At 41.1% G+C, this 19,104-nt stretch overlaps 1 protein-coding gene across 5 annotated transcripts in view; it reads left to right on the forward strand.

Annotated features, from left to right (window-relative positions):
* Window positions 1-19,104, forward strand: part of znf423 (zinc finger protein 423) — a 144,418-nt gene that overhangs the window by 5,985 nt on the left and 119,329 nt on the right. The window contains exon 1 of one of the 5 annotated variants that reach the window (XM_058387560.1): window positions 18,881-18,952. The exons of the other annotated variants lie outside the window; for them this stretch is intronic. Coding sequence (XP_058243543.1) covers window positions 18,931-18,952 — 22 coding nt within the window. The 5' untranslated portion in view covers window positions 18,881-18,930. Of the gene's footprint in view, window positions 1-18,880; window positions 18,953-19,104 lie in introns of those variants that run through there. 5 annotated transcript variants of the gene reach the window in all.

A 19,104-nucleotide genomic window follows, 5' to 3' on the forward strand; every position in this document is an offset into this window, starting at 1 on the left:
TTTATCCAAAGAAAATCCATGCAGCTGTCTGAAAAAGCTGGCAGAAAATCAGATACATCAGAGATCACATTTTAAACATAAGTTGAATTAAAATGCACACGGCAAATCTTGAATTTGGTAGCCTTTGGTTGTAACGTAGTGATTAGTGAGATAAATGAAGTGCTAGCTGGTGTCGCTAATTGTCGATTTCAGTTAAAGCGTAGCAGCTGGAGCTGGAGCTTTTCCAGTGAAGCTGTTGGGTCAGACAATTGTATTTCTTCTAATTAAACAATCCTATCATTTATCTCTATCCTTTGTTTAGGTTTTTGTAGCTGTTGTTTTACAGAGACCCCTTCAGGCTGGGAGGTTTCAGCATTAGACTTTAGTTTGTACTAGAGGTATGAAGGGAGGGGGTGTCATCTCTCGGCTCTGTGGTATGTCTGCCAGTCACAACTCCTTATCTGCAGCTTGCCTGCTAGTTTTGTGTGCGAGGATCTGTCTTAATATAGAAGCTCAGCACAATGTGCCATTGCAACGGCTTAACTGTGCTTTATCAGTGAGCCTGGACTCAGTGGCCTGGAACCGTGAACCGACTCGCTCAGGATCTGCTCCGGGTTTCTACAGAGGAGGTGCCACTCTGGCGAGACTTGCTATTAATTCTGTTTGTACCCCCTTCTTGCCTGCCAACCGTTGCTTCCCTTGTCCGAGGCTCCCCGAGGAGGCTGGCCGCTCTAAGATGCCGCGTGCTGGAACCCGGATTGGGCTGCTGCATGGGGCAGATTAAAATGTGCTGGAACACCACTCAGAGAAAGCCTTTCGCAAATCTGCTCATTCCCATGTAAATATGGCAGGCTGTTTTACCTAGCCCACCGAGAATTGTTTTTATCTGTTTGAAGCGTGCATTGTGATGTGCTGGGAGTGGTTGGGTTTAAAGGGCTTTTTTTTCCTGAAAAACTTTCAAAATTGGAGGTTGTGTTAATCTACTGAGGGTCTCTCACAGTTCAGGTTGGCCCTCTGTGATGTCTACTGAGGTGAGACCTGATTACTAGTGTGTGTGTGTGTGTGTGTGTGTGTGTGTGTGTGTGTGTGTGCATAATATACTTTTGCTGTAATTGTCAGAAGTGCAGGTGTATTTCAGGGCGGATCTTCTGAGGCTACAGAAGGCCTGCTAATCATAGCTACATCAGAGCAGACTGCACACTAGGGCACTGAATCAGAGAAAAAAAAAGTTTTCTTTATTTCTTTTCTTCTCCTCTCTCCTCCGAACCCCTCCCTTTCCTCCGTCTCCTCATCCATCTGTCTCCGGGTGGCTGCTCTACGACCCTTCCTCGCCTTGCTGTGCTGTACATTAAACATAAGGAAAGGGGGCAATTAAGGCCCACTCACTCCACCTGCCTGATGCATATATTTATTGGCAGGCCTCCCTTCTGGACTGGTTCTGGGCTTGGGCCTGTGCTTTTTGGGAGAGGTGAACAGGGGGGCTGCAGAGGTCATTAGTGAAGAGTGCTCGAGTTGCTGTGACCCCTGCTGACCCCCCCAGAGTCTTTGCTGACCCCTCAGCAAGCTGTCTGCCCCCCCTCCACTGGCCTATTTGGCCCTCTCTGCCCTGGGCTTTGAGAGCTCTTCAACACCGGAGCAGGGTTTGAAAAGCTGGAGAAGGAAGGTTTCGCTTCAAGCTCTCGAAGTTTGAGTTTGTTGGGTTTTTTTTTGTGTGTGTGTGTGTAAAGCGTGTATGCCCACGCACATAAAAATCGCCTCGGCACTTGTGGCTCCCACAACGCTAGTGCTCAACCTATTGATTTCACTACGCCTGGAAAGTTTTCCGCAAGAAAGTACAAAAGAGTTAAAACAAGCAGGAATTTATTGAATTCAGTACCCTTGGCCTCTTACACACACATAGCGTTTGACTTCGCTAACTAGACTTTTGAGTCATTTTCAGAGTTCAGCTATTGAAGCCACTGTATTTGGATTCTTTTCTTTTTTTTTATACAGTTTACAATGATTTATTTTGTTTATTGAAATATTTAGACACACACGTATCCATAAGGAAAAAAGAAAAAAGGTGAGCAATCATTTTCCAATGTATGCAAACAGCTCCTGTTTGTGCCACCTGCCAGTGTGGAAGGTGAAGTGCTATTGCTCTTGGCTATATAGCAGATCCTTTTAAGCACTGACATGACAGATGAGAATAAAGCATGAGCCGCTGCAAAGCCTTTTTCATTCGCCAGCGCTAACTGACTGACTGATTTGAGGCTCGCGCTTTTTATCACAGAGAGATTTGTGTACACTCACAGACGACTCGTTCTGGAGGGGGGATGCCTGGAAACAACCTGCTATGTCATCCCCCTAATTGATTTTGAGGCGTGAAGCATGCCAGCCTTCGTCTAGGGTCTAGACATTCTCTGAGAATCGGGTAATAGCGGGCTTCTTAACGCAGACCGAATTAGCGCCTCATTGTATAGGGAAGCTTTTTCATGCTAGGCCCTCGCTAACCTCGGAGATAGACGGAGCCCTTGATGTCGCAGTTTCGCCTTATTTCTCTTCACTCAATTTGCTGTCAAAAAGCGAGGGCCTCCCTGCTGAGCCGAGGATAATAACCCATGCAAACAGCAGGGCGATAGTGAAGAAACAATTAAAGTGGCTCACTGTTTCGGAGCACACACAAGCACGCGCGCACACACAATATTGGAAATAATTGCATTTACAAGGCTTGTGCACATCAGCGTGTATTTGTCTCAGTGAGATGCCTTTGTGTTTTGTATGGGGATGATTTGCAGTTAGCATGCAGGAATGTTGCAGCTTGCAGAAATGAATCAAGCCTGTAGAGACCCCCTGCTGCACCGGGCTTCTACAGACTGAAAATCTCACCTGAAACTCTAAACACACTTCTCACTGAAAAACAAATTGTCGTGGATGAGAATTTAAATTTCGTCAATTCATTTAAGCTTTTATATTGCGCGTGTGCTCTGCATGCTCTCTGTGCAGTAGCTGTGTTTGGGTGGGAAAGCAGTGAGAGGGAGCAGTAGTAGTGAATGAAACATTAGAAGACGGAAGCCGGGTGTGTTTGTTTGTGTGTAAAGCAGGCAGCGGGTAACAAAGCAGTACTGCTCCAGAGCAGACCCACTGACTACAGCACTCCTGTATCTGACATCTTGGCACTGTAATGTATGCCATATCAAGCTGCATGAGAATGTCGGGCATGTGGCATGCACTGATTTGTCATTCGTTCATCTTGAGAAATGTTATTATACTGGTCAGGTTCACAGTGGATCCTAGACACTGGGAACACTGGACAGTTTACGGGAATACTTCAGTTCATCACAGAGCACCCTGTGCATGTTCGTTAACCACCTATTAGCATGTTTTTGGAAGGAGAAAATGCACAGAAACCCCGGACAGACAGTAACCTGAGCTACAAGGCAGCAAAACTACCCATTGCTCCATGCCACTCTGCACTGATTTACCCCAAACGAATCTCTGTATCTGAGTATCTGAGATGATCAGAATCCCCACAGAACACAATCCATAGTTATCCATATTGTGGAAGATCTGTATACAGATAATATGTGTATAGATAACAAATAACGACCTGTATCTGTAAGATCTTCATCTTCATCATCAGCATGAATGATCACAGTATATTTGTAATTACAAAGCAAGCTGCAGGTTTACCCGTTTTTTTAAGGTCACAACATTTCACCCCGACAGCACACAAGTACACAAAGTACACAGAGTTGTTAGTATGGCAGTTCTCAGATTTCTGCTGTGTGTGTGTACGTGTGTGTGTGTACGTGTGTGTGTGAGCTTTGCCTTTGCCTGCCCGAAGATGAGGCGAGGCATCTCTCTGGGAGCTCCTGCAAAACTAAACAAGGGCCAGGAGAGTAGAGCAGAATTATTAACGCCTGTTCTTGCTCTCTCGCACCTCCCGGACTCTGCTTTATTCTATCCATCCAGCACACGTTCTCCTAATAAATGCTTGATCTCGCCATCAAACAAGGTCCGAGTTGCTGCGAGAATACCACTGAAGAGGTAGAGAGAGGGAGATGGAGGCAGCAGGCAGTCGGAGAATAGCGATGGGGGGCCTTGTGCACTGTAGGCTTTGGTGGTTGATAGATGGATGGATGGATAGACAGATGGATGGCTGGAAGAATGTTAAAAAATGTATTTTTGGCCTGGCTGTGCTGGTTTGCGGCAAGATCGGGTTGTCTGAGGATGTCTTTGGGTCAAGGAAAGAGTAGAGCTCAAGTCATTATACTCAGTCTGCCTGTCTACTTCACACGTACACACACACACACACTCTAAACAGAGACACATGCATACTTTCAGATAAGTTTTGTGATACTGCCTCAGGCAAGTCTCAAAAATGCTAGATTTGCTACATAATATTAAACATAGCTTTGTTTATTCTTGTATTACATGACTCTGAAGAATGCAGGATCCACCTGCTAAACCCCAGGCTGTGTTTGTTGGCTTGGCGAAAATCTGTTTTACGGGTGCTGCCATTGTTGCTCTGTGGGTATTTATAGGTGTTGTGGGAAAAGTTAAGGTTTGGGCTCAGAAGATTGTTCGTTTGAAGTTCATATATACTTGGCAGGAAGAACTCCAAGGGGGGTAAGGAAGAGGTAGTTATATCCATCTGTAACCCTGCATACCAAGCCACAAGCTGGGCAAAGCCCAAGTTTGGGCAAAAGAAGCCCCAGTTTGGACATGAAGTGTACACTGTAACCACAATCATGGTAAAAATGTTTATAAAAGTTTATTATTGTGTGGATGGTTTTCTCACTATTTTCTCACACAGTATATCTATGTATATCGTAAAATGTAATGACATTCACTGTCCACTTTATAAGGAACACCTGTATATCCTGCTCATTTACTCAACCATGTGTCACCTGCACAGTATAGAAAATCTGAGGCTACACTGGACACAGGCTCACCTAAACTGGACAGTTGACAACTAGAAAAACCTCCCTAGTCTTATTAAAGTCTTCAGCTGCTCAATCTTAGTTTGCCTATGCCCAAGTAGTTTTTTGAGTTAATATTGCCCTCCAGTCAGCTTAAACCAGTTTGGCCATTCTCCTCTGACCTGTCATAATTAAGGTGTTTCGGCAATAGGACCGCACATGTATGAGCAAGTGTACAGGTGTTCTTAGTGAAGTGTTATTACATCATACCTTTTATGGGTAAACTTTTTTCCCTTTGGACTGTTGATAGAAGGTTTTGAGTTCAAATCCCAGTAACATCAAGCTGCCGCTGTGGGGTCCTCGAGCAAGACAATTAGCTGTCCTCTGCTCAGATTTTGACAAAAGCATTTGGCAACTGATCTGATCTAAACAAAATCATTTGCGATCTAGACTTTTGCAATATGCAGCCTGCAAAACACTAAATGCATGATATATTTAAGGTATAGCCATGGTCTTAAAGCTGATTAAACCTCATTGTCAAGTCATCAGTAAAACTACACATTGTTTATTTACAAAGGTAAAAAATACTTACTATTATTTTTTAGCGTGCCATGTCAGTGACCATTTGGAGACTTAATACTAAAAGACTTCAGTAGATTCGTTACTGGTAAAAGTAAAGCCCAGCCCTATAGCGATCCAAGGCTTCAAGTCAGTGTAAACTCAGAACACTTTATGAGTCATTTATCAGTGCAGTCCCGTATTTGGATGTAGCTTGGTGTGAAGTGCTACAAAGTAATGTCTCACAGAAAGAAGTTGTAGCATGCCACCCAAACAAACACACACTCACCTGCCCAGAGCTCACAGTTGTGGCCTATGCCAGTGACGTTCATGCTCAATAAGTTTATTAAACAATAAACAGCCATTGTCTCTTAGGAAATCCCCCCACACAAACAAAGACAGGCTGGCGTGGTCTCAGATGAGGGCCTGTGAACAGTGAAGAAGTCTCCAAAGAAGCGTGATTGCAGTATTAATCTGTCCTCCAGCAATACAAGCAAACCACAAAGCCTACACAGAAAGGGCCTGTGCTGTAATGCCTAATCAAGTCTGTATCAAACTAAATAATGCCTTAGCGTGAAATCGGAAGCCAAAGTCAAAATGCACTCCCCAGCTTGTTCTACAGGATAAGGCAATTAAATATCTCTCTCTCTCTCTCTCTCTCTCTGTCTTCCTGGTTCCCCTTTTCTCCGTATCACTCTCATTGGCCGAGCTCTGCTCCCATGCCCTGATGTGTATGTGTGTTTCTGTGTGCGTGAGAGAGAGACACAGAAAGGAAGAGGACTACTACTCTCCTTCTCCTCTTTCGTTGATGGTGGGTATTGTCAGTAGTGCTTGAAGCACATCTATTTCTGGACGCTCCCTGAAGATGCAGCACTCCTGAGAGGCCGTCTTCCTCCTAGGTCAGGGCCGTTCAGTTAAGTTCGCCTCTCGGCCTATGAGGGGGCATAAATGGGGTTGGGGAGGATGTGTTGTTTTTCCAGCCTGCTTTGAAGCCAGTGCCATCGCCATCCCCCTGTCCCCCTTGTCCCCCTGTCCTGTCCTCATTTGATGGCATCATAGCGGAGAGAACGCGATTATGGAATGCTCCCCAGTGAGCAGCGCGTTCAGCCAGTGTCACGCTCAGTGACAGCCACACACAGCCGACGAGATTTAATCGAGCCTGCTCACACTCGCCACTTTCTCCTCCTCACTTTATATCACCCTGCATTTCCCCCTCACTGCTACTCATTCTTTGTTTTTGTATCACTCCGTCCCTCTCCTGGCTCTCCCACTTCTCTTCCTTTCGCTCTCTCTTGCCCTCTCTAGTGTGTTTTATGTACAAGCCGAAAGTATATTGGAAACATTTTTTCTCTCGTGTTTGACAGGTGAGATGTGCAGAAAACAAATTTCAGATCTGAGATTCTCTTGACTGTATCGGATCCTTTTGAACACAGCAGATCGATTGTTGTCTCCTCTGTTTGAGCGTTTGTGTTATTATGTTTATTTGTGTGCTGCTTGGTAGGTACGTGTTAGCAATGGAAGGGTTAGGAAGATCTTTTAGTAACGGAACATTTCTGATCAGCTCATAGTTTATTAATAACTTATGTCCCTTACATTCACAATACTTGACAGGCTGCCATTGCTGTGTTTATTATTATTATCATTTTTTTTTATGTGTAGTTTATTTTATTTATTATTTATTATTTTATTTTATTTTTACACACACACATGTATATCAATTGAGATGAGTCTGCACTCAGATGTGATTATATATACAGTGTATTAGTGAGGCTACACGTATGTAGTATATCATGTAATGTAAAATAATACATTATTTCTTGAAAGCATTTCTACTATATGTAGTATGCTCACAATAACCGCCAGTAATACAGTGGTTTTGCATAGAAAATGTTATTAATAATAATAATAATAATAATAATAATAATAATAATAATAATAATAATGTGTCCACCATTAATTAGAAATGTCATAATAACTTTACTATTTTAGTTTGTACTATTGTGTTTAACAATGAAAAATATTATTATGTTTTATCATTTTAAAAATTAAAAAATATTATTTTAAAAATTAAGTACATTCAGTACATTTCATTAAAATAAAAATACAAATATAAAATGTAAGAAATGTATATTGGGACAGTTATATTGTCCTGTCACCCAGCATATACACACATGTATTTTGTGAGATTTCTTTGGAGTGATTTTTTATTTTTAATATTGATTTATTTTAATGTCTTAAAACTAAATTCGTTGTAAATCTAAAGTCAAATTTGAATGTAATTTTAATTCATTTATCTAAGAACTAATTTTCCCATTTTTTCATTTAACACACACACACACACACACACTTAATATGTTTAAATGTATCCTAAAAAATCCATTAATTAATTAATTAGAATAAAAGCCCTTTATGTCAAAGAATCAAACACGTAAAGGAATACTGCTTGAGGTGAAAGTTTACCATCATTTCATTAGCCTTATTCTTAAAGATTTTTTTTGTTTGTTTGTTTTTATTTTGCTTATATCATAGCACCTCATGCCCACTGTTAATGAGCATACATGCTTAAACATTTCCACATGCTCAGATCAGCTGCCCTCGTGCTCTCTTTAAAATGATGCCGTTTAACTGAGTGCTTGAATAGCTGCAGGCGAACAAATGTCCAACAAAGAAAACTGAAAGCTGCGAAAGCTGAAAGCTGTTTAGTGTCTGTTTATTTTACCTTGTAGTTGACCAAATAGTAATAGTGGACCAGTTCTGTGGTATAATAAATTTATATTGATCCAAATAAATTCTCTAGGTTCAAAAGAAAGAAATGTGTTCAGTGAAGTAAATTATCATTATATAGATTCTGCTCATGTATGTTTGACCAACATGGTGGATGCAAAGAATTAAACTTAATGCTGCAGATTTTTACTTAGGATGCAGGATGCACTATGGGAAGAAGGCAAACTGGCTGAGGCAGTGTGACGCTCTGGGCAATGTTCTGCTAGGAATCCTTAGGTCTTGAGATGTTACTTTGACACATATCACCTACCTAAACATTAGCACACTCCTTCATAGTAACAGTATTCCCTAATGGCAGTGGCTTCTTTCAGCAGGATAATGCATCCTGCCACACTGCAAAAACTGTTCAAGAATTGTTTGAGGGACAAGAGGTCAAGGTGTTGACTTGGCCTCCAAATTCCCCAGATCTTAAATCTGATTGAGCGCCTGTGGGATGTGCTGGATGAACCAAGTCCAATCCATGAAGGCCCCACCTCACAGTCTCGGTTTTTGTTCAACGGGTGCATGATTTGCTGGCACTGATTTAATTTACAATTGTTTGCCTTGGGTGCGTGTTTGTGTATGTATCTGTGCGTGTGTGAGAGAGAGTCAGAGGAAGAGGGAGAGGTGACACTGCTGCTAGGGCTTTCCTCAGGAAAGGCCTGTTGGAGGCAGGAGCCAGAGCTGCCTCGCTCCACACCGCCAGGAATGTGCCATGTGCGCACCACGGGGGAGGAAGTGTGAGAGACGGAGAATGTGTGTACGTGGTTTTTTTGTGTGTGTGAATGTGCACTGTCCCCACAAGTCCATGCGTAGTCGACTTTAAAATCAGTGACTCTGTGTGACTCAGACACAGACAATGGTGAAATTTAACTGTTAAGTTTATTTATTATGACGGCGGTGTAGTTTTGTTTGGTATGGCATGCGCTCATTTTGTTTTTTAGTACTTTAATATTCTTATATGTTGTGTACACTTCAGTTTTATGACATCATTTATTTTTATGGCTTTGTTTGTCCTCGTGCTTCTCTATAAACCCTCTGTTTGTGTTAGACACAGAGATGCACTAAGCTCCATCTTTGTCTTTGATCATCTGCGTCTTCCCAAGAGCATAAATCTCTCTCTTGCTTTCTGCATCCATTTTTCCCTTCTTGTCCTTCATTCCTGAGCTCTGACCATCTCACTTGCCAGGCTGCTATGTGTATGTGTGCATAGAGACAGCAGCTGGAAGGCTCTGCAGGCATTTCAGAGTGCTCTTGTCCTTAGAAAAAGCAGAACTAGCGTGGCTGCACGCCGGACCTCATCCGTCTTTATTGTTTGCTTTCGCTGTGTAAGCCTTGAGCTGCCCTCTCTCCAGCTCACTACTGTTTCTGGCCCCCGGCACCGGTTTGCCTTTTTAAGGCTGTTATTGTGAGGTGAAGGGTTTTTCAGCACTGATAAAAGTATTTGGTTAATCAGCTTCCCTCGCTGTCCCCTGCTTCAGGCTTTGAGGGCAGGCCATTGACGCTGATGCCACTCGTTGGGAAGAGGGAAGGCTTGGGGTGGAAAATTGGCGTCGTTTTTGGGCAAACGGGGTGTGCAAGACACATGGATTGGGAGGAGGGGCGGAGTCTGGCAGAAGAGTCTCGTCCAGCAGGAAATGCCAGCATCACACTCCAGGGCCGGGTTTTAGAGCCTGATTGGGCGCTGTTACTCGTTTCAGTGATAAGAGCAAAATCTGAGCTTCTACATGAAGACTTATCTTCTGCCATACGTCATTCCAGCTGTTACAGTGGGTGGAGGAAATACTGCCACGGCAAGGTCAACAGCAGTCAAACTAGGAATGAGAGGTAACCTGGTGTAAATGGGACTGCTAAAGGATAGTTTAAGTAAAAATACAAAGAAAATTATATATAATATTTGTCTGCACAGTGTTTGCCTGTGGGATTGCCGAGACTGACATTCACACTGTTTTTCTACTACAGACATTATTCCCTTGTGGATCCATCAAGTGGAAATTAGGCATCATGTTCAGCTACCACACAGTAAAACAGAGCAGCTGCCGGTCTCTCCACATGACAAACAAATTTAACAAGAGCCTGCTTATAAATAAATGGCTTGGTGTGATTTATATGGTGCTTTAATAGGATATTAAGAACATTAACTCAACTGAAAATTCCAAAAATCTTTTCTAAAAAAAATAAAAAACATTTCAATTTCTGTTTCCATATTTTCATATGTGTATAGTATGAGATATATCGATTGTTGCCAGAGACTAAAATTTAAATAAAATTTCTACATTTTTGGCCACGACTCTCAAACAAAGGTGAGGGAAAGAGACAGAGTGAAAAAGTGTGTAAAGGAAGAGACCCTGCGTGACTGTGACTAAGTGGAGTGCAGAATTATATCATGTTCTAGTCAGCAGGAGCTGATGGGAAAGAGGTGTGTGACTGCTGACACGCATGATGCAGCGCAGTGCTACTGTGGGTCTGTGTGTGTTGCTGTATTTGTGTTGCTTCATTCTGATATGATTAACTGTGATAATGCATTTTCTGTACACAGACATGTAAACGGGCAAATCAGAATATCAGTATCAGATGTTCTGTATGATTTATTGCTGATGTTAATGGTCTGGATGTGTGTGTGTGTGTGGGGGGGTGTTGGTCAGGTCAGGGACGTGTATGTGTGAAAACTTTTAAGGAGAGAAAGGGTACTCTAATAACACAGGGTACAAGAGTGCATTTTCTAGTCACATAACTCTACTTGGAGGCATTTCTCAGGAGCTTAGGAGGTGGTGACTAGATCCAAATAGTAAAATATTATTTTAAATTCTATCATATTGTGCAACTAAACCCGGTGCATCTCAAGGCACATTAAGTTTATTAATGATGCCCCCAAACACAAGCATGGCAAAAATAGATAATTTTTTCGCTTTTACTTTACGGCTGCCCAGACACACACACACAAACCCCAAAACAGCCAAGGCTGCTAATAATTGTTAATGAAAAAGAAGAAGAGTTTTCTGTGAAAACCTTACCACAATTTTAAAATCTCTCTCTCTCTCTCTCTCTCACACACACACACACACACACACACACACTCAGGACATTTTCTACAGCTGAATCACAAATGTCTTTCTGCATTATTTGTAAGGGCACTAGATAGGGTATCATGTGTAAACAAATGAAGCGAATAGTGGAGTATATTGGCTTTTATCAAAGGGAATAAATAAAAATTCAGGCTAAATAATGATACAAAAATGCTACCTTGAATAAATAAACATAGATCTGAAATTAAATCGCTCTTTACACCTATTGAATGAATTATTACCAAATTTACTGAGTAAATGAAAATGAATGAAATATTCCATCAATTCCACTGAAAACATAAAATGTGCCTATAGCTTACTACTGAATTTTTGTGCTAATAGGGAAGCAGTTTCAGATTCTGTGTGATTGCATTTGATCAATCGTCTCCAACAAAGGGGACCCAGATTCGGCACAGGTACTCGCTTTTTGGTGGAAACGGTAACCTTGTGGTGGATTATGGCTGAGCCAGGTTGTGCTGCACTCTCTGGATGAAAATCACCCATAATAAGTGATGTCACTTCAATTAGGGCAGAAAGTACATCCAAGTAATGGCATTACTATATTGGCTTTATACTTGATCTAAGAGATTTGAGCTGAAGAAAATACAATGGTAAAAAAAATAATGATTTAAATAAATAAGAGCTAGGGATAATTCATCAAGTCTGCCTGAATTGCATAGAACCTCTCAGAGATGAGAGCTGATGCTAGAGTTAATGTGGCAGCTGCCTGCGTGGTGATCTGCAGAAATGTGGAGAAATGAACAAAAAGCGGTATGACAAATGTTCTTGTTTTCTGAGAGAGAGACAGAGAGAGAGAGAGCGAGTGCTCAGGTAAGCAGGGCCTCTCTGCTCTGCAGTAAGATGGCGGTGTCTCTGGAGGCATGCGAGCTTAAGCGCCTGGAGACTTAGCCGTGCGTGTTTCCGTCACTCTCCCTGCTATTAAAAGCCATTAAGCCATGCAGGACAAGTCAGACTTTTATCTTTTATTAATTACCTACAAAAAGACTTTCCCCTTCTCGCTTCCTCTCTTTTCTCCTTCTCTCTCCTTCTCTCTCTCTCTCTCTCTCTCTCCTTGATAGGGCATGCATCAGTGTAGAGTATCCATTAAAGCATCATTAACCCAGAAAGATGGCAGTGATGGACAGCATGCTCTATCACTTCCTCCCTTGTTTTCTGAACATGCGCCGTGGCCCGCTCATTAGCGCAGCTCTTCCACAGCAGCCGCATTTCACTGTAGATTGCTGTGGTTAAATGCTAATTGCCTTTCCTTGTGTTTTACCAAAGGGTTCGGTGGAAACGTCTGTCCGTCCTGGTTTAGTTAGAGTTAGAAGGCAGAGAAGCCTGCTCAAGCTAGGATGTAACATGCCTGCTAATGATGTGTTGCTCTTTTATGTATTTTTAAAGCAAACTAACTGGACAAAGCTACATGTGATCTGTTGTCTATGAACAGTTTTCGACCTGTTTTACAGAGGCAAAACAAATCCACATCTTACAAAGGTCAGGGTTTTAGGCATGATTGTGTGTGTGTGTGTGTGTGTGCATGTTTTTATATCTTGGTAGGGAAACAACAATAGTTTTAGTCTTGTGGGGACATTTGGCTGATCCCCATGTGGAAAGCTGCTTGTTTTTTTAAAACAAAAACTACAGTGTGTGTGCGTGTGTATATCTATATGTGTGTGTAAGCACATTGGTAGCTGCAAGATCCACCAGGGTCCTGTATAGTGGAAGTCACTGGGCCCCAGATTGGGAAAGTGGCCGCACTTTATGTTGGACACAAACCCAGTGTGACGTCTTGTGTTTTTGTCCCTTCAAAATATACGCACACATGCAAAGAGTTAAGAACAGACCTAGACCTATTCAAATGCATGGGTTCAAACATGCACAGGACACTCACTCACACACACACACACCCACACACACACACACACACACACACACACACACATACATACAGACACACACTGCTGCTGCTAATGGCTTCCAGTGGGAGAGAGGGAGAGCAGGGTTTTATCCCTTAAGTGTAGAAGACTTAATCAGACAGAATGGCCCGGGGCCAGTAGCAGGCCTGTGTAGCGCGGCCCTCCACACACACATTAGGTATTCTGAGACTGTTTCTCCTGCAGACGGTCTGCAGTGGAGTGGGGCCCAGGTGAGACTACCCCACTGCGTTCTCTCTCTCTCTCTCTCTCTCTTTGTCTTGCACTTTTCCCATCCCTTTGTGTTTTGCACAACTCTGTTTTTCTCTTCTCCTTTTTGAGTCGTTCTATTTTATTCCTGCTACCAGTCCACACATCTCTCCTCCTTACACTGTCACTCTTTTCGTCCTTTACTTCTTACTCAGTATGTTTCTCTCTCTCTCTGCTCTCTCTCTCCTAATCTGTCTGTGTTCCTTCTATTCTGATTGTCTGTCCCTTCCCTCGCCTTTTTTTTGTCTTACGGTCAAACTGTAATATGTATACCCCGCTCGGTCTAACCTTCCATTGTATTGTCGTTAGAATTATGTCTGTATATTGCTCTCTCTCATCTCCATCCATTAGGGCTTTTGTTCATTCATTCAGATTCAGCGATGCTATGCTGACGCGACTGTTTAAATAACAATCACTCCCTTCTCTGCTCCGGAGGTAGACGAAGCCTGCCTTTGAAGCCGTACCTGCTGTGGATGAGTGTGTGGGGTCTCACTGTGACAGGCAGGAGGCTCGAGTGTGTGTGTGTGTGTGTGTGCATGCTCAGAGGCTTTCACACTGTTATGCACTTAAAATCAAAGTGCCTTTTTTTGGTCAAGAAATAACCTTTGTTTCAATATTAAATATTTATTCTCACTACGCTTGTCACAAGTATTACATTTATTCCTTGTCCTACAAACAACTCTGAGTATGGTTTAATTGGATTTTCTTTTGATTTATGATTCTAGCCCGGAGTAATGTAATAGTGAACAGCTATTGACATTAAATATACTGCATAAAATCTTTTAAGTCTTTAAAGTCTTTTAGTAAAAACCTTCAAAAGGTAGGCATGACACAAATAACAACTTGGTATCTCGGTAATCTCCTGGCATTTTATTCATTTATTTATTTAAAAGCATATCATGTATTTTTGTTTAGAAACTATACATAATATTGAAAAAATAAAATAGTTAGAAAATGAAAATGGAACAAAACTGGAGCACAAACAACATAACAATAAATGCATAAACATGCATTTACGATTAAAACAAGCCAATTGTATATGTTTCCTAAATGTAGAGTATCTTAGTTTGTTACATGATAAATTATAGTTACAAATAGAGCAAAGCCTTTTATCAGTTTATCAGGGTTTTTTTTGTGATTGTTGCTGTTGAAAATGCTTGATTTTGCTGCAGGTTCTTTCAAGAATTGTGAAGCAGCATGCAGATTCTTTGTGGAAAACTACTGAATTGGTCAAATTACAAGCGCAGGATTCTCCTCTTAAATACTACTAGTAAAGACATTTTCATTTCATGTAATTGTGCTGTATGATGGCTGTAATCATGTTTAATGCACAATGCTCTGAATGTGTGTTGTGATTATGTCACACGACCATTATTTGGATGCCAAAATCTCAAAATAATCTGTGGCAAGTTTGAAAAAGCTCTTTCGAATATTACAGAGTTTGCTTGATTGTGCTAATTTCTGTGATCATAAAATCTAATCTACTGTATATCAATAAACTACATACACTTATATGAATCATGATCGGTTAGTCCCAAAGTCAGTCAGTCGTCAGCTTAAATAAAACACAGATCGTTGCCTGGGGGGTGAGTCTTCTTATATGACAGCAATTTGTAAATCATTTTTTTTAACTTTTAGAAGTACAATACTTTGTGAATTTATAGGCATAATTAATGTTGTAGAAAGTCCATGAGTCTTGCTATTAATTATGTTTCCTTGCTAACCACTCTATTTTTCTATTCTTTCTCTTGAAGTAAATAATTTTTTAAAAAATCACACCATGTCATAGTGCAGAGAAAGAGCAAGAGTCTGTCCTGGAGACTTTCCTGTAGTGGAAAACTAACTGATATCACTACAAAGTGCTGAGACGACTTCTCTAAATATTAAATGAACGAGTCCTTACAGAATGCTTCACTGCATCAACAATTACAGAGCTTTGTTAAATGATGCCGTGCATTTTATAATCCATTTATTAGCTGTAGATTATTTAGAGTGTCTGCCATAAAAGTGAATTACTCTTGAATCAATAACGTATGGGAACAAGTGCATGAATATGAACCTGTGGTTTGGCTTGCAGCTGGCACTTTTGTCAGAGCTGCAGTTTTCGAAAATTAAATAACACCTTCTGACTGATTGGAGTAGAGAATTGAACTGTGTGATGTAAATGTGATTAGTAATAGTGTAATACTTGTGACAGGATTCGAAGTGTTTTGTTTGTGTGTGTGTGTGTGTGTTTGAGGATGCTTATTCATTTCCCCTGTAAGCGTGTTATTTTTCTTGATAACCATCAGCCGCTGTTAAATTAAAAACTCTGCTCTCGTTTTTAAAACAATTAAAGCCTATGTCATTCTGCCGCCGGCCGCCTACTGCTCTTGGCGGTGAAATGTGAAAGCTGTGTTTGGCGTGCCGTTTTTGGCACGCTTCTTTGATCCCTGCCCTCCTGCCACTTGCGTTGTCGCAGCGCTGATTGCATTGTTGCCGTCAGCTACACTGTCATATATTAGCCTGTGTGTGTGTGTGTGTGGTGATGCTGTAAATGGTAATGTCAGTGTTTAACACTGCTTAACTGAAATGCAAATAACACGGCATGCTTACTGCAACACAGCAGTAATTAACTGAGGAGGAATTTCTAATAATATAGGAATAAATTATGTCAAGTATGCGCGTATCTGTGAAGAAGACAGCCCTTGGGAAGAGAGTGGGTTTTTATTCCCACTTAATTTTAAATAATAGTTTAAAGAGAGAAGGAACGTGTACTATGCATGCTTGCATCACTCCGAAATGCACACTATTTCCAACCTGTTTCTTTGTGTCTACTAAAGAGAGATACAGAGCCAATTACATGAGGAACCTTATTGTCATTTGTGATGTTTTGCTCCATTACCAAGTACTTCATGTAAACAGAAGACAACACCTCTACCAGTGCATACAGAAATGTAATGCAAAAGTCAAATATATTAAAAATATACTGTATATTTTCCATCCTCTGCATATGCATACCTGCAATCAGCCAATCATCTGGCAGCATGATAATGCAAAATATCATACAGATACAGATCACAAGCCTCAGTTAATGTTCGTATCAAACATCAGAATTTGATCTGGGAAATTCATGCACAACTGTCTCTGGAGTTTGCAAAGAATAGTGCGAAAAACAAAAAACATCAACTGAGCAGCAGGTGGAAATGCCTCATTGTCAGAGGAGAATGGTCACAGTAATTCAATTCACCACTTTTTTTTTTACAACTTTGGTGGAAAGAAAAGCATCTCAGAACACGCAACCCTTCAAACACTAAGACACATGAGCTACAACTGCCCAAGACCACACTGACCTGCTCTCCTATCAACCAAGAACACAAATCTAAGGCTACTGTGGGCAAAGGCTTCAGCTGAAACTGGACCATGCAATGTTTTATTATTATTATTATTATTATTATTATTATTATTATTATTATTATTACTACCATATTTAAAAACAGCTATGTAATAACTATATGAGTCACAGGTAGCCATATTGGATCTTGAATCACACACTACAGTTTTGCATTAAGGTTATCCAAGGTAAAGCTTAAAACATGACGTAATCATTAGACTATGCAGCCCACTCTATTAAGTATTTACAAGCTAAATTGCTAGAGGAAGGAAACAGAGCTTATAAGAAGTCTTCAACAAAACAGATATAGATAAACACTACCTTACACAGCAGTGCCCAGCTGTAGTCCTGCTCACACACACACACACACCTGATTGAAATACTTCGTTTTTTCAGGTTTAGTAGCTGTATTAGTTGGAAGATCACCAAGCTGTATGGATGCCTCCTGGACGATAGGTGGATCATAATACCACAGACTTATAGCTTCATTATTAACTGGTGGAGACTAGAGGAAATAATTAGTGAGCTCACACACATACACACACTACAGAATGCAGTATGATACATTTTTACATGAGTTGAATAGACAAAGCTTAGGCTAGACATCAGTGCGAATGAATGACATTAATAGTTTCCAAATTGACAGACTTCCTGCTATGCCATAGCCCGGCATTTTATTAACAGGAAATTTTCAAATAGCCACATGTTTCTTTAGATCATTTTTTAAGTGGCTGTTGATTATTCACAATGAGCATGATGGTCAGGCGGCACACACACATCCCGCTAGCCCTTCACCCGCTTCCTGGTTCACATTAGCCATGCTGTATACACACAGGACCTTTCAGGGAATAAACATAAGAAATAGATAAATATATCCCCCCCGCTAATGAAGGAGAGCGATTCCCTACAGGTCCACCAGAAAAATAGTGTTTATTACAAGAGTGAATTAGAAGAGTGTTTTTATCTCTTTCTAATGATGTGGGTTTTTTTCCCTTTATCTCTCCGCATTTATGCCTTTATCTCCGTCTATTTATTGCATGTCTCTTAGTTAGTTTAGATCAGTGTGTGAAGTCGTGATATTCTCTATAGTAGTACTTCCCGAAGAGGTTCCCAAGAAGTCTGTGAAGCATCGCCAGTGGGTCAGAGATTTATTTATTTATGTACTTTACATTTTGTTACAATGGTGGGAATCACAAACAAATTTCACCTATGTTTAAAACTGAGTTTGTATAAAAAACATTTCTACATTTTTATATCGGTGGGAAATCCCGGAAAGGAAATCGCGGGTTAATAGCCAGAATAGTACCGAACACGCCAGAATAATGAGCCCAATACTGTACAGTGGGATTGTGGTCATGTAAAATTTGGTGTGTGTAAACATTTATTTTACTGTTTTAACAGCTTCCTGGCTGCAAAACATTGTAGAGCCCTTGTTCTAGAGGATCGTTTTATCCATTGTTATTTATTAGTTTAGTTATTATCATTATTATCAGTAGTTTTTATTGATTTGTTGATTTCCTGGTTCATTGATTCAGATGAAAGTGAGAGAGAGAGGCAGAAGAGCCATCTATAGTGCTGCACTTCACATATGGACCTGACCTTTCACACTCTTTCAGTGAGCATGTCTGTGTGTATGTTTTATAAGAATCATGGAAGCATCAGAGATAAAAGCTTATGCAGAATTTCAGCTACAGAAATGCCAGTATTTTACTTATAAATGCCACAGTGAATATTTTAAGTGCTGTGTGGTTTCTTACTGACTCTGTGTGTGTGTGTTTGTGTGTGTATGTGTGTGTTTTGCTTGGCCTGGTGTCCAGTGTTAGCAGTGTGTAGGAGGCCGGGGTCTGCCATGGCCGCTGGCTGCATTGTGTTTAGTCAGGGAGTCATGCTCAACTGTGTGTGGTGCTGTTGTTCTGTAGCCTGCAGGTAAACAGAGCCACGAGTGTGTGTGTATGTGTGTGTTTGAGGTGCAGGGCATTTGTCTAGCGTAACCCCCTACCTCCTCCACACTCCCACACTCCCTCTCTCTCTCTCTCTCTCTCTCTCTCTCTCTGCCTGACTACACTCTAATATCTCTCTTCTAATGAAGCGGTAAATAGGGGATGAGTGGAGCTTTGATTAGGGGTAAGTTACCATTTTTCTCTTCCGCTAGAAGTCTTCAGGATTTTAATGTCCAGCTTGTTAGACGTGGTTTAGTCTAAACTGAGTTTTCAGGGAGATCAGAATACTTGGGTTATTTTAGACTCTATCTATTGGATTATGTAGCACTGAGTTTT

The sequence above is a fragment of the Hemibagrus wyckioides genome, linkage group LG04, assembly GCF_019097595.1.
Source record: "Hemibagrus wyckioides isolate EC202008001 linkage group LG04, SWU_Hwy_1.0, whole genome shotgun sequence".
Lineage (NCBI taxonomy): Eukaryota > Metazoa > Chordata > Actinopteri > Siluriformes > Bagridae > Hemibagrus > Hemibagrus wyckioides.